The sequence below is a fragment of the Heterocephalus glaber genome, unplaced genomic scaffold (genome assembly GCF_053883595.1).
Source record: "Heterocephalus glaber isolate CG9 unplaced genomic scaffold, H.glaber_assembly_v1.0 deba00001444, whole genome shotgun sequence".
Taxonomy (NCBI): Eukaryota; Metazoa; Chordata; class Mammalia; order Rodentia; family Bathyergidae; genus Heterocephalus; species Heterocephalus glaber.
Window position 1 is genome coordinate 32,361,097 of NW_028258297.1, and position 13,707 is coordinate 32,374,803.

The 13,707-nt window shown below is 47.2% G+C and overlaps 2 protein-coding genes across 7 annotated transcripts in view; both read right to left on the bottom strand.

Moving 5' to 3' along the window:
• Positions 1-2,906, bottom strand: part of Tulp3 (TUB like protein 3) — a 68,485-nt gene extending 65,579 nt beyond the window's left edge. Inside the window, exon 1 of one of the 2 annotated variants that reach the window (XM_021248056.2) lies at positions 2,771-2,906. In XM_021248056.2, coding sequence (XP_021103715.2) covers positions 2,771-2,811 — 41 coding nt within the window. In that variant the 5' untranslated portion in view covers positions 2,812-2,906. The remainder of the gene's footprint in view (positions 1-2,770) is intronic. The other variant, XM_013067334.3, reaches the window with a different exon arrangement.
• A 2,181-nt stretch (positions 2,907-5,087) lies between these two features.
• Rhno1 (RAD9-HUS1-RAD1 interacting nuclear orphan 1) lies at positions 5,088-13,696 on the bottom strand. Of its 5 annotated transcripts, none has more exons than XM_013067300.3 (4): positions 13,620-13,676; positions 8,970-9,180; positions 8,174-8,397; positions 5,088-5,846 (listed from the first exon to the last, which is right to left on the bottom strand). In XM_013067300.3, the coding sequence occupies exons 3-4, from the start codon at positions 8,363-8,365 to the stop codon at positions 5,301-5,303; spliced, it is 738 nt and encodes a 245-aa protein (XP_012922754.1). In that variant the 5' UTR covers positions 8,366-8,397; positions 8,970-9,180; positions 13,620-13,676; the 3' UTR covers positions 5,088-5,300. The 5 variants fall into 5 exon arrangements, with proteins under 5 accessions (XP_012922754.1, XP_004869388.1, XP_012922755.1 ...); XM_004869331.4 differs by lacking the exon at positions 13,620-13,676 and adding an exon at positions 13,304-13,525; XM_013067301.3 differs by lacking the exon at positions 13,620-13,676 and adding an exon at positions 10,194-13,525.
• Between the last annotated feature and the right edge of the window lie 11 nt (positions 13,697-13,707).

Genomic DNA, 13,707 nt, shown 5'->3' on the forward strand with positions numbered 1-13,707 from the left:
GGGCTACACAGTGAGTTCAAGGCCAGCCTAACCTACTATACATAGCGAGATTTCAAAAAAACCAAAAAAACCTCAAATTAGAGATGCCAGGAAACACTCCTTTGAAATCCGTCCTTCCTCAACCAAGGGGAAGTGTTAGTAGTCTATGTACAGCTGTTTTTTCTATTGGAAAGACTCCTACAATCTGGAGTTAAACCACAGTAACACGAACAGTATGGGACTGTCACAAAACTAGGTAGGAGGCAGGTCATATGGGTGTGACCCAGTAGGCTGCATCTGCCCACTGAGTTCCTCCCTTCTCTCTGCTTCCTGGCCACAACCTCAGCAGCTTTCCTCCACCCTAGGCCCTCCATCATGCTAGTGACCATGCAAGGACTGAAACTTATGAAATGTGAGCCGAAATAAAACTCTCCTCCTTTAAGCTTGTCCCAGCAACAAAAACTAAGACAGGGGCCTAGGGATTTAGCTCAGTGGTTCCACCGCCTGCCTCACAAGCACAAGATCCCAAGTTCAAGCCCTAGTACCAAAAAAGAAAAAGAAAAAAAAAACAAAACTGGATATCCATTTGCAGAAAATTGAAGCTAGATCCCTAGAGGAAGGGGGAATGGAAAGTAAAAAGCAAAAAGAATGAAGATGTGTTATTACATGCACCAACTCCCCACAATGAATGTGATCATTATGTACTGCAAACATGAATTAATAAAAAAAACTAGATCCCCATCTCTCATTCTGTACAAAAATCAGTTCAACATAGTTCACAGACCTAGGTAAAAGATCTGAAACTACACAGGCATGGTGGCACATACCTGAAATCCCAATACTCTGGAGGCTGAGGCAGAAAGATCATAGATCAACCCCAGCCTAAGCAACTTCACAGTCTCAGAATAAAAACAGCTGGTAAACATCTTAGTGTTTTCCCCAGCACCACCAAACAAACAAACAAATCTGAACCTTTAAAACTGCTAAAAGAAAACACAGGGAAATTTGGGCACAGTGGCTCATGCCTGTAATTCCAGCACTCAAGAGACACTCAGGAGGCTGAGGCAGGAGGATTACTACTTTGAGGTCAGCATGAGCTCCATAGAGAGCTCTAGGTCAGCCTGGACTACATAGTGAGACCCTGACTCAAAAATCCAAAACAAAACAAAACAAAACATAAAGGGAAACACTTGAAGCCGTAGGCATAGGCAAAGACTTCCTAAATAATAGTCCAATGAGACATGAAACAATAGCAACAATCAACAAATCAAATTAGATTCTGCCTAGAAGCCCATATGTAACAGACAGATAGTAGGAGACAGGGAGATAGGTCTTTTGCAAGTGGGAAGGGGATCAAGAGGTGGAGAGAGGGGAAGGAGGGAAGGGAAGTAAAAAAAATCAAGATGTGTTTGTACATGTATCGACTGCCCCATGATGAATGGAACCGTTTTGTGCCGCTATGCTAATATGTGAATAAGAATAAAAGTTAAAATAAAAAAATAAATCTGCCTCATAGTATGACAGTTACATAATTCAAAGAAAAAAATCACAGAAAATGCAAAAGTCAGATGCTATCCTCACATCGAAAAGTATTAACACTGGAAACTCACTGTATTTCATCAAAAACATGAAATATAGGGCCAAGGATTTAGCTCAGTGGTTCTGTCACCTGCCTCGCAAGTACAAGGTCCCGAGTTTGATCCCTGGTGCCAAAAACAAAACAAAACAAAAAAATGAAATATAAAACCTAAAACCAAAAAAGCAAGAGCAACCAGTTCTTAGCAACCAGTTACACAGTGACAGAAGTTGCACTAACTTTACCTAGGGCAAGAAACAGTGACTCTCACACATTCCCTTTTATATCAATTTAAAAAATTATTAAGAAAGGGCCTTGCCGGGGATTTAGCTCAGTGGCACCTCGCCTGCCGTGCAAGCACAAGGTCCTGAGTTTGATTCCCAGTACCAAAACAAAACAAAATTTAAAATGGGGATGTGAATGCAACTCAGTGCAAAGGCCTGGGTTCAATTCCCAGTACCGAAAAAGCAGGGAGGGTCAGAACTGTTTAAATACCTACTAGTTTAAATAATAGACTAAATCTTTACACGCCAAACCTTTAGTGGGTATAGCAATGGAATAAAGAGCTAAGAGTACCGTCGGCGTGTATGACTTAAATCCTCAGCGAATGACAAAGGTTTTTGTCAATGATTCACAGGGCTCTCCATTAACTTTTCACTAACACGAAGCTGACAGGCTGAGATTTCGGGTTTCTCTTTCCTTTTAGAGGTGGCAGAAAACGAGGTGGCAGCAGAGAAAGCAGAGCAGAAAAGGGGGTAAGAAGCATTCGGAAGTTAAGACCATCCAGCGTAAGAGACAACTACTGAGCGGGGCTGGGGGCCCACGGCTGTAATTCCAGATTCCGAGAGGCTGAGACAGGAGGATCGCAAGTTTGAGCTTAGCCTAAGCAATTTACGGACTCTGTCAGATCCTATTCAAAATAAAACATCAAAAGGACTAGGGATGTAGCTCAGTGCGAAGGCCCTGGTTTCAAATCCCAGTACCCAGAGGGCGGGGAGCCGAAATTGGAAAGCAGAAAGAGAAAACTAGTTTGACACTGTCAGCCCTGGGCCTCTCCCCGATCCCACGCCCGCGACAGCGACGGCCGGGCACAGGCGACCGCGCTTCACAACCTCAGCGGCCCCGCGGCGGCACGGCCAAAGCAGCGGCTCCGTGAGGAAACCGAGGGGCGCTGAAGAGGGCACACCCTTCCAGACCCGGCGACCGCCCTCTGACCTGTCCCCGCGGGGCCCGAGCTTGCGGCGCGCCGCCTCCATCCCCGGCGGCCAACGCTCGCGGTCCACACCCCGTCCGCCGCAGCCCGGTTGGCTTGTCGCTCCGCGGCCGGCCCCGCTCCTGGCAACCACACCCTGCACTGTCGCCGCAGCCTATTGGTCCGCGCCCCGCCACTTCTCCCTCATTGGCTGCTCCCTCCAGCCCGAAGCGAGATGGTTTCCAAGGAGCTGGAGGCGGCGGGGGAGTTACGGCGCTTGCGCGCCAGGCTCCGGTCCTCTGACTCAAGCGCTCCTGGCCTGAGAGCGCTGGGCTTGCGACGGCCCTGGTCAGCGGCTGAGGGTGAGTGGGCCGCCTGCCCCCCCCCCCCCCCCCGCGAGGCTCCCGCACCCGCAGTCGGCCGACGACCCGGGGCACCTCCACGGTCTGCTGGGTGAGGACTCGGCTCGCCTCTGCCCTTGGACCCGCGCTGGTGCCGTCAGCTGCAGGGCGCTCCTCTCCCAGCCCAAGCTCAGGTCAACGCGACCTGCTCTCCAGACTCCCTGCAGCATGCCATCCTTCCAGCTACCCTCTCCACCGAGACCGTCTTCCAGCAGCCCAATCCCGGAGGAGCTGCTCTCTAGCTAAACCTCACTCTCCTTCCGGTGAGCCATGTCACCACCCATGGATTCCTCCACTCCGCACAGCACTATAGGCTCTGCAGAGCTTCCCGACGAAAGCAACTGCCTGTCGAATTTACAACATTCTGAGGTCAGTTTCTACATCGGCTTTGAATGCAGAAGTTAATTTTTCTACGACTCTAGTGGGCACAAGCTGGAGCAGAGTGCTGTGCCGTGTCAGCATCCACCCTGTGTGAACCTAGGCGCATTCTCTGTGCTTCAGAGTCCCAGCTATAACATAGACCAAGCCGAGTGTGGTGGCGTGTGGGAAACCAGGTGGGAGACCAAGACCTGGGCTGAGCTCTCCTTGGGGCTCGGAGGAAAGGACACAAAGCTGCCTCCCCCTCAGGCTGTTCACTCCCAGGCCAGCGTCCATCAGTTTCAAGGAGAGAAACAACTACAGCTGAAGTCTGATTAAACAAGATACACATTCGGGTGCAGTCTGCAAATTACGAGAACCTAATGAATTTTCCCTGAACCCTGGATCACATGCTTGTTTCTTCTTTGTGCAAGTCTAATAAAAGTGAGGAGCACTGTCAGTTCAGGGATTATTGTCCACTAGGGGTGAGAGCCCATCCTCAGTCCTTGTTCAAACCCTGGTCAGGGATAAACGTGTAGGCTGGATCCTAAAGTGGCACTCCCCTATGATCCCAGCACTGAAGAGGCTGAGGCAGGAGGACCGCCCAGCGATAAAGGTCAGCCTGAGCTACCTAGTGAATTCAAGACCAGCCTACACTACGTGGTGAGACCCTGTCTTAAGGGGAAAAAAAAAAAAGGCAGAACAATCCCTCTTGGTCTAGCTGAGACCTGATGTAGAGTAGGGGGTAAGCGCTGAATGAATGGGGTTGAATGAAATGGTATTTTTGTGAGTGCAAGGACTGGGCAGTCCTACATTAATTACAATTAGTATTCTTAGAAATTTTTCCACATTTTTTTCACAGTTAAAGTTATTGTTTAAGAAACAATTTTCATATTTACAAGTCTTCCATTGGAAACAAAAAACCACAAGCAAACCTAAGTGACTATCCATGTCCCCTTTATCTCCCCTGATCCTGCTGTATTCACTAAAATACAGGGAGCAGTCAGCCATAAAGTCAGAATTTGCTTTGATTTTTTGTTGTTTTTTGAGACAGAGTCTCAATATGAAGTCTATGCTGGCCTTGAACTATGTAGCCTAGGCTGACCTTGAACTCAGTGCTCTTCCTGCCACAGCCTCTAAAATGCTGGGATCACGGGCGTGCACTACACCTGGCTCTTGCATTGATTTTTTTCCATCTACCAGGTCATAGTGGAGGCTGCCATTGAGGCTCAGAGTTAGTACTCAAAAATGTGGGGAACAGGCCGGGGATTTAGCTCAGTGGTTTCGTCGCCTGCTGCGCAAGTGCAAGGACCTGAGTTCCATCCCTGGTACCAACAAAAAAAAATGTGGGATGGAAATCTGGGCGTGTGGTACACACCAGTAATCCCTCTATTCCAGAGGCTGAGACAGGAAGGTTACAGAGCTTGGTTGGGGTTATAGTTCAGTGGTAGAGCATTTGCCTAGCATGTGTCGCTGACAAGTGAGGTTCTCTAAAAACTCTCTACAACCATTTATTTACATACATTTTGAAGTTACAAGATTTAAAAATTTTAAACAGTTAATAAAAGAAAAATATAAACAGTTCATGATACTAAATGCAACTGTTTATGACACAAGGTATCTTAAAAAGAAAATCTGGGAATTGAATTTCCTTAGGACTCGAGTTAAAATCTTTCTTCCATTGGTATTATCTGTATTTTATTCTTGCAGTATACTCTCTTGTAAACTATAGCAACTCTAGGAAAATCAGCAATATTTTGAGACTTCTAGAGAAGAGGATGTCTGAGAAATCCAGTCAGCTGTTCACCAGGAACTGGCTTCTGCTCAACTTCCCTCTCTCCCTGAGGTACTCAAATAGATGCCTTCGCCTCCTCCATGTCACTTTTATCCCATACTTCTCCTCTGGGGTGTCTTTAACCAGAACAGGCCCAGGCTCTGGGCTGTGGGGAGCACAGGTGTGGACACAGACTGGAAGGCTGTTTTCCCTCTGCTCTGGGGGACTGGAATCTTCCCTCACAGATGGTCCTGGGGTCTGGATGTCAGGGGCAGCAAACACGCATGGCAAGCTCTGGAGTGCATGTGCTGACAGCTCCCCACAGGTCTGGGGACTGAACATCGGAACCAGAGGCTGTCTGGAAATGTCCTTTTCTGATTGACTGCGGCACTCCTTGACTGAGGGGATTTCTGGTATTTCTGGACTGGAAGAGAACAGTGGATTCTCAAAGACTAGATGTGGAAATTTGCAGGTTGATTTTCGACTTGAAAGTCTTGCCCGATCTTGGTGATGTTTCTGGTGGCCTGGAAAAAAGCTTTCTACTGTTGTGTCAAACTGAGGTGATACCTATGAATTAAAAAAAGAAAAGTGAAGTCAGCCAACTACCAAGTACCCAAGAGAGGAAACAACATCTAATGACAAGAATCTTATTGTGTGTGGTACTAGGGAGTGAACACAGGACATTTGCACTGAACTACATCCCCAGTCCTTTTTTATTTTTCATTCTGAGATAGGGTCTCACTAAGTTTCTAATTTGCCCAGGCTAGGCTCGAATTCAAAATCCTCCAGCCTGACCCTTCCAGAGTGCTGGGATTATAGGTGTATGCCACCATGCCTGGCTTTTTTTTTTTTTAACCAGAACCTTAAATGATGCCCACTACAGTAATGGACACAAAACAGAAATAGCCATCTAATGAAATGTTTATGTAAAAAGGTATGCACTTTGGGCTGGGGATTTAGCTCAGTGGCGCCACACCTGCCTCGCGAGCACAAGGTCCTGAGTTTGATCCTGGTACCCCCCAAAAAAGACATGCACTTTGGCCAAGTTAAGTCTCTCTGGTTTTGTTTTCTCATGTGCAAAAGCAGGGACAATGCCTCTTGCACTTCATCACACCATATAGCTATGATTTAACTGTTTAAATTTCACGAGGGAAGGACAGGAGGGTAACAGCTCAAACTACACATGCTTAGCCAGTCTCTGGGTACAATCCCCAGCACCAAAATCAAACCACTCAAAAATTTAACAGGCTGGGCATAGTGGCACACACCTGTAATCCCAGCACTTAGGAGGCCCAGGCAAAGACAGGAGGATCCTGTGAGTTCGAGGCCAGCCTGGACTGTATAGGGAGTTCAAGGCCAGGGCTGAACTACATAGTGATACCCTGTCTCAAAAACAAAACAAAAACAACAAACTTAACAAGGGCAAAGATTTTGTTTACCATTGATTCCCCAGCACCTAGCAGAATGCCTGGCACAGAAAAGGTCCTCAGTAAATAATAAACATTACACTGTAAGAACAGGGAATGAGACCATGTGCAGAAAGCATCTAGCAGCCAGTATGTGGTGGCACATGCCTGTAATCCAGCATTGTGGGAGGCTGAGATAGGAAGATGCAAGTTCTAATCCTACCTGGACAACCTAGCAAGACTCTGTCCCCCAAAAAAGGCAGGGGATATAGGTCAGTAGTAGAACACCCCTGGGTTCAAGCCCCAGAACCACACACACACACATACACACACAAAGCAACTAGTACAGACGTGGGACACAAGTAATACTCAATAAATGTCTATTTCTATCAGCATCCACAGGATTCCAGTATTTGTTTCCCCGATTATCACAAAGCCAATAATAACATTCTTCCCAGCAATCCTGGACAAATTATATCTTAAGCATATGCTTTGTCAAAGGCCTTTTGCTTCAGTACTTCTCTGTTATACAGCTGCTATATTCTCTTCCTAGTACTTTTTTTTTTGTGGTACCGAGGATCGAACTCAGGACCTTGCACTTGCCAGGGAGGCATAGGACCACTGAGCCACATCCCCAGCTTCCTTAAGAATTTTTTGTTGTTCATTTTTTGGTGCTGGGGATGGAATCAGGGTCCAGTGCATGTTAGGCAAGTTCTACCATCAGGCTATATCCACAGCCCATCCCAGGGCATTTGTTTGATTTGAGACAGGGTCTCGCTATGTAGCTCAGGCTGGTCTTAAACTCACTGTGCAGCCCATGCTGGCCTTGAAGTTCAGTCAACCCACTTTCCTCAGCTTCCCAAGTGCTGGGATTACAGGTGTGTGCACCACACCTTTCCATCCTAGGGCTTTTAAACTGGCAAATATGACATATGCCATTTCTGTGGATTTTTTTTTCGAAGTTCAGTCTATTCAACAGTTAAGGGTCAGGGATTTAGTTCATTCGTGCTGCCGCCTGCCTGCAGGGACCTGAGTTCCATCCCCAGTGCCAAGAAAAAAAAAAAAAAAAACAGTTAATATAGTACCTACCTAAATACCTTTCACATGAAATTCAGGGAAAAATCACTTTTTTTTTTTTTTTTTTTTTGGAGACAGGGCCTCCATCTGTGGTTTAGGCTGACCTTAAACTCACTATGTAGCCTAGGCTGGTCTTGAACTTGAGGCAATCCTCCTGCCTCAGCCTCCTGAGTCCTGGAATTACAGGCATGAACTTTTTCAGAGGAACCTGGTGGGGACAAGTCCAGTGCCATCCAACCCATGCCTCAGTCTGAACAGAGAAAAGAAGACACATAGGGAGGACCACTACCAAAAAGAGTGCACTGTTTCCCTGACCCACAAATCTGCTCATTCTTTGGAAGCCTTGGTTCAAGAAGAGCCGGCATTCTGAAAAGTCTATGGGGTAAAAGTCGAAGAATCCCACTGGCCTACCCAGGAAGCAATGGCTCCATCGATAGGCTTGCTGGGCACCTGCCGAGTCCGAGTCCGAGTGAGGCGTTGCTTTACGGATCCACAGTGGTGCTTGGGGCCCTCCAGTGGTTGTTGGTGGAACAGCAGCTGGGCTTTGTGGGATGGCTGGCCACGTCCTTTTTTGGGAGGCATCAGTAGGTGAAGGCAGCACATTTAGTAACCACATGATGCTGGTTGCCTCTTGGCTGGGGGACAGGGTCCAATTCCAACCACAGTAGAAGAAACAAAATCCGGAGAAAATAATTCAGATGATTCCCCAGTTCTTCCTGACACCCTGCCAGCCACTTCTACCACAAACTACCCCACCTGGAGCTCAAGGTTGTGGGGAACACAGCCTCCTACACTACACCACTAAGCAAAAATACAGTATTCAAGGGCCGGGGATTTAGCTCAATGGTTTTGCCACCTGCTGCGAAAGCACAAGGACCCAAGTTTGATCCCCAGTACCAAAAAAAAAAAAATACAGTATTCATCTTCAACAGCACTTGTTCAATAAGTATGCGTTGAGCACATGTTAAATGCCACAAATAGCAATTTATCCAAAAATCATTTTTTGTTATTTTGAGACAGGATCTTGCTATATAGTCTAGGCCAATGATGGTGAACCTTTTAGAACTTTCAATGATAAACAGTTGGCTGTGGCATGTGTACCGTAGATTCACCACCACAGGTCTAGGTTAGCTTTTGAACCCAGGGTCTTTGCAATGAGCTACATCCCAGCCCTTTTTTTATTTTTCATTTTGAGTCAGGGTCTCACCAAGTTGCCCAGGCTGGGGTGAGACTTGTCATCCTCTTGCCTCAGCCTCCCAGAGTGCTGGGATCACAGGCGTGCGTACCACGCCCAGGTAATAACAATCAATTGAGGGGCAAGCACTTGTAGTGATACAGTGGTCCGTCTTCAAGGAGTTGGGAATGTAGTTCAGTGGTTCAGCACTTTCCTAACATGCAGGAAGCCTTTGGTTTGATCCCTAGCAGTGCAAAAAAAGGAGAAAAGGAGCTGAGAGCCTAGAAGAGGGAAACAGACAATCGCAATTCAATATGAGGATACAACACGTCCAGCGAGGCTTCCCTGGACAGGAAGCTGCCTGACAAGTGGGTGAAAGGGCTGGGAGAGAAGAAAGGGTGAGGTGGGTGCTCCAGCCAAGGGACAGGAGACACAAGGCCATTCTGGGAATTCAAGGCACTGCAAGCTCAGCACAGCTGGGCATGGAGTGTGATGGAGATGAATGGCAAGAACAGAAGCTGGGCGTGGTGTCAGGGTCAGGTCAGAAAAGCCAGGTGAAACCATAGAGTATGGACTTGAACCTAAGTAGTCACTGAAGATTTTCAAACAGAATGATGTGATGGCACTTTTCTTTTTTTTTTTTTTTGAGACAGGGTCTTGCTATGTAGTGCAGGCTGCCCTTGAACTCACTATGGAGCCCAGGTTGGCCTCAAACTTGCAGCGATCCTCCTGCCTCTTCCTCCCAACTGCTGGGATTATAGGCATGCGTCATCATGCCTGGCTCGTACTTGGGTTTTGTTTTGCTTTTTAAAATTTTCACCCCAATAATTCTAAGCATAAACAAGAGCAGACTGAATAATATAATGGGTCATCATATACTCATCATCCAGCTCTAACAACCATCAACCCATGGTCACCATGGCCAGTCCTGATCCATCCATACTCCTATCCATTTCCTACCCCACATTAAAAAGAAAATATATTCACAATCACTGTCATTCCCATTAACATTACTAAATGTATATGCACAAACATATGAATTCCTTATTATCAAATATCCAGTCAATGTTCAAATTTTCAATTGTTTCATAAATGTCCTAATTGTTTTGTTTGTGTCATTTAGACAGCTCACTATGGCAATAGTATGAAAGGAGAGAAGAAGCACCCTGGAAGTGGGGTGTCTTAAATTACTTTCTCTCGTTGCTAAGACAAAATACCCAACACTCAGTTAAAGAAGGAAAGGTTTACTTGGCTCACAGTTTGTAGAGTTCATAATCAGCTGGCTGCAAGGCAGGGTGACAGGGCAGGGGGCATCGCAGAGTTCTCAGCTCACAGCAGGCAGAAGGCAGCAGAAGCGCAAGGAGCAAGTGACAAGCAGTGACCCTCTGTGGACAGGCAGCACTCACATCCAGGGTGAGGCAGCCTCAATCCTAGCATCACATCACGAATCAATCCCAGCATCACACACTCTAGATCCAGCCACCTCCGAAAAGCCCCACTATGACCACATGAAGCTTTGGGAGGACATCTAGATACAAGCCATAATAGGGGGACCAATTAGGTTACTGTGTCATCTGAGCGGGAAACGATGGAGGCCTGAGCATGGGCTGTGTCAGTGAAGATAGGAGGCTGAGACAGATACAGAGTCACAAGTAGGAAAAGTCTGAAGCAGTGACCAACCATTGGCTCTAATAACCAGATCAACTTTCATAAGAGCTTCTTCAGTGAAATGGTGGGACATGAGTTAACACACCGCAGGTAGGGGTAAAGGGAGGTGCCACTGAGCTTTCTGGACAGTCTCACAACCGCAGCAGCTTGTACATTTATGATTCATTAGGTCAACAACATGTGACTAGGCAGTAGAGACATGGGAAATAAGCACAGAATCACTACCCTCGAGGAATTAACATTTCAGGGCAAGCACACATAATAAATATATCCATTTGTTCACTCATTCAGCAGGTATTTACTGAGTCCCTACCGTGTACCAGGCATCGTTCCAGGTGCTGGAAACATATACCAGAGAACAAAATAAACTCCCTGCTGTCCTGGCACTTATAGTCTAGTGGTCAAAGTTAATGAACAAAAATCAAACAGGACAAGAGGTCCTAAGTGGACTTTTAGTCAGGGTTACCAGGGAAGGCCTCACTGCAGAATTAAATGCTTTTCCCTTAACGCTGAGAATGGAACCTAGGACCTCATGGATGCTAGGGAAGCACTCTACCACTAAACTACATCCCCCTTCTAATTTATGAGATCCTTCTGCCTCTGCCTCCCAAGCAGCTGGGATTATAGGCATTGTCACAACCAGCCTGATTGGTATTTTGAAAAGACAACTCTAGGCATTTTTTGAGAAAAACTCAGTTGGAAGGAGTTCAGAGGAGGGGCAGTAGTGGGAGCAACGGTTGCAGTGCAAAGAGCTGCAATGCACCCTTTGCTGAGATGATAGCTACTGGACGGGGCGAGTAGGCACTACAAACTCTCCCACTTTTTGTTTGTTTGCTTTTTGAGACAGGTTATCACTATGTAGCCAAGCTGGCAATCCTCCTGCCTTGCCTCTGGAATGCTGGGATTACAGGTGTGCACTACTACACCGGCTCTCTCTTGCTTTCTTAAAACTTCAGAACACCCTTTCAACACTGACCTTATTTCCTACTTGACAAAGAATACAGGAGACCTCAAAGGAAATAAATACTCTCATTTTCCAGAAATCGAATATTCCAATCTATGTAAGTCTGCATCTAACCTCTTTCCCTCTGATCTAATTAGAGGTGATTATGCTAAGGCCTTCCCTGCTAGCTCTGCTTTGGAGCTGTTTTTGCTCTATATACTTTTTTAGGCAATATCATCTGCTCACATGTCAATAACCACCTAGAAATATATGACTTTGGTATTTATATATTGAGCTTAGTCTTCTCTAAACTCAGGACACATATATCTGGCTGCCTACTTAACATCTTCTTCAAAGGCACGTTGAATTCAATGTTTAAAACTGAACTCATGCCTAGCGTGCATGTGGCCCTGTGTTCCATCTGTATCACTACAAAGTAAATAAATAAAGATGAACTCATGATTCCTCCCCATTAACCCCAGCCAAACTGATTATCTTCCAGTCCCCTTGGTTAGTCAGGCAATAACACCATTCATCTAGTTATGCAGCCAAAAACCTTTGCATCTTCCCCTTTCCCCTATCTCAACTTCCAGTCCAATCCATTTTACCTCTTCAGTAATGTCCCTTTCTAGGGCTCAAGATGCTGCTCATTGGTAAAGTGCTTAACTGACATGCAAGAGACCCTGGGTTCAATTCCCAGCACCAAGAATACCTCCTCCTACCCCTCTTCAAATTCCAACAATTCTTGCCTGAGGTATAGCATTAGCCTGTCTACCATAATCCACTCTACTCCCAGCAGAGGCAAAATTGAAAATGTAAATCCGATCTTTACCCACTCCTGCTTAAATTGTTGACTTCCTTTAATAAATTCTTGGGTTAGGACAAAACTCCTGGGTATGCTTTCTCTGAGTCACACCACACTCATTCAAGTCTCTCAGCCCAAACCTGTCACTCTCCAGTCCTGGACTCCCCAGGCCTCTTCCTGCTACACAGCAGCCTTTGCACTTTATTCCTCCTACTCAGCAGGTCTCCTTGCCTTCTGTGTAAAAGATGCTGGATCTTAAGCTCACCCTCAGTTCAGCAGAAAAGCCTTTCCTGTCCTACCTAAGTCAAGATCTCCTCATCTTAAATACTCAAAAATATAGTAGTAAGGCCTGGTAGCCTTATAGTCTTGGATGCTCTGAAGACTGAGATGAGATAATTCCTTGAGTCCAGTGGTTCAAGACCAGACTGGGCAACACAGCAAGACCTGGTCTCAAAAGTAAAGCAAGGAAGGAGAAGGGAAGTATCACTGACTTCTAACTTCACTTCGCAGCTGTAACTATTTGATTCTGGGGAAATGTCTGTGCTCCCCTACAACCCCATCAGACTCTAGGCTCAGGGGTCAAAAAAGAACCCTGTTTGCCATTGTATCTTCTGGGCCCGGCATATAGCAGGTCCTCCACAAAAACTGTTGCACAAGCGAGTAAATACAACATTTTATAAAGTATGTATATATAAAAGCTCGACCTTGGCAGGGGGCAAGACAGCTCAGAGTGGAGGACCTGAGGTCTGGGAGCTGAGGCAGGGCCTGTAAGGTATGCAGGCCTGTGGGTTTAAGAGGAAATACACTGGCAGGCTTGGTGGCCCGGCCTGTAATCCCAGGATTTTGGGAGGCTGAGGCAAGAGGATTGCAAATTCATGCCCAGCCTGGGCATTTTAGCGAGATAAGGGCTGGAGATCTGCTCACTGCGAAGGCCCCAGGTTCAATCCCTACTTGGGATGGTAGACGACAGGCCGCCCCAGACTCGGTGGACCCGGGGAGCCCGACGGTAGTTAACAGATAAGCCGAGCACAGCTGACAGGTAGGAACACGACCATTTCATCCTTGAAAAGCGAGGGAAGCGGTAGGAGAGCCGGGAGCTGCGGCCTGGGAGGCAGGTGAGGCCAGCGGGCGGAGAGCTCGCAGCCGGAGCCGGGTCCCCGCCGCGCCCCCGTACCGGTCCCTGCCCCCTTCGACTCGCCCGCGCCCCGCGGCTCCGCTCGGCCCGGCCAGTCCCAGCGCGCCGCCCGCCGCACCTCGCTGCCCGCACCTCGCTGCCCCTGCCGCAGCTCCGCGCCCAGCGTTCCTCCCAGAACGCGGAGACACGGGCCGCCGATTGGCGACGCTCCGTCACGTGA

Coding starts and splice junctions, on each gene's coding strand:
- Rhno1 (XM_004869329.3), bottom strand. CDS start 8,365: ATGTGCTGCCTTCACCTACTGATGCCTCCCAAAAAAGGACGTGGCCAG. Junction 5,847..8,173: donor ATGGAGCCATTGCTTCCTGG/GTAGGCCAGTGG, acceptor TTTAATTCATAG/GTATCACCTCAGTTTGACAC.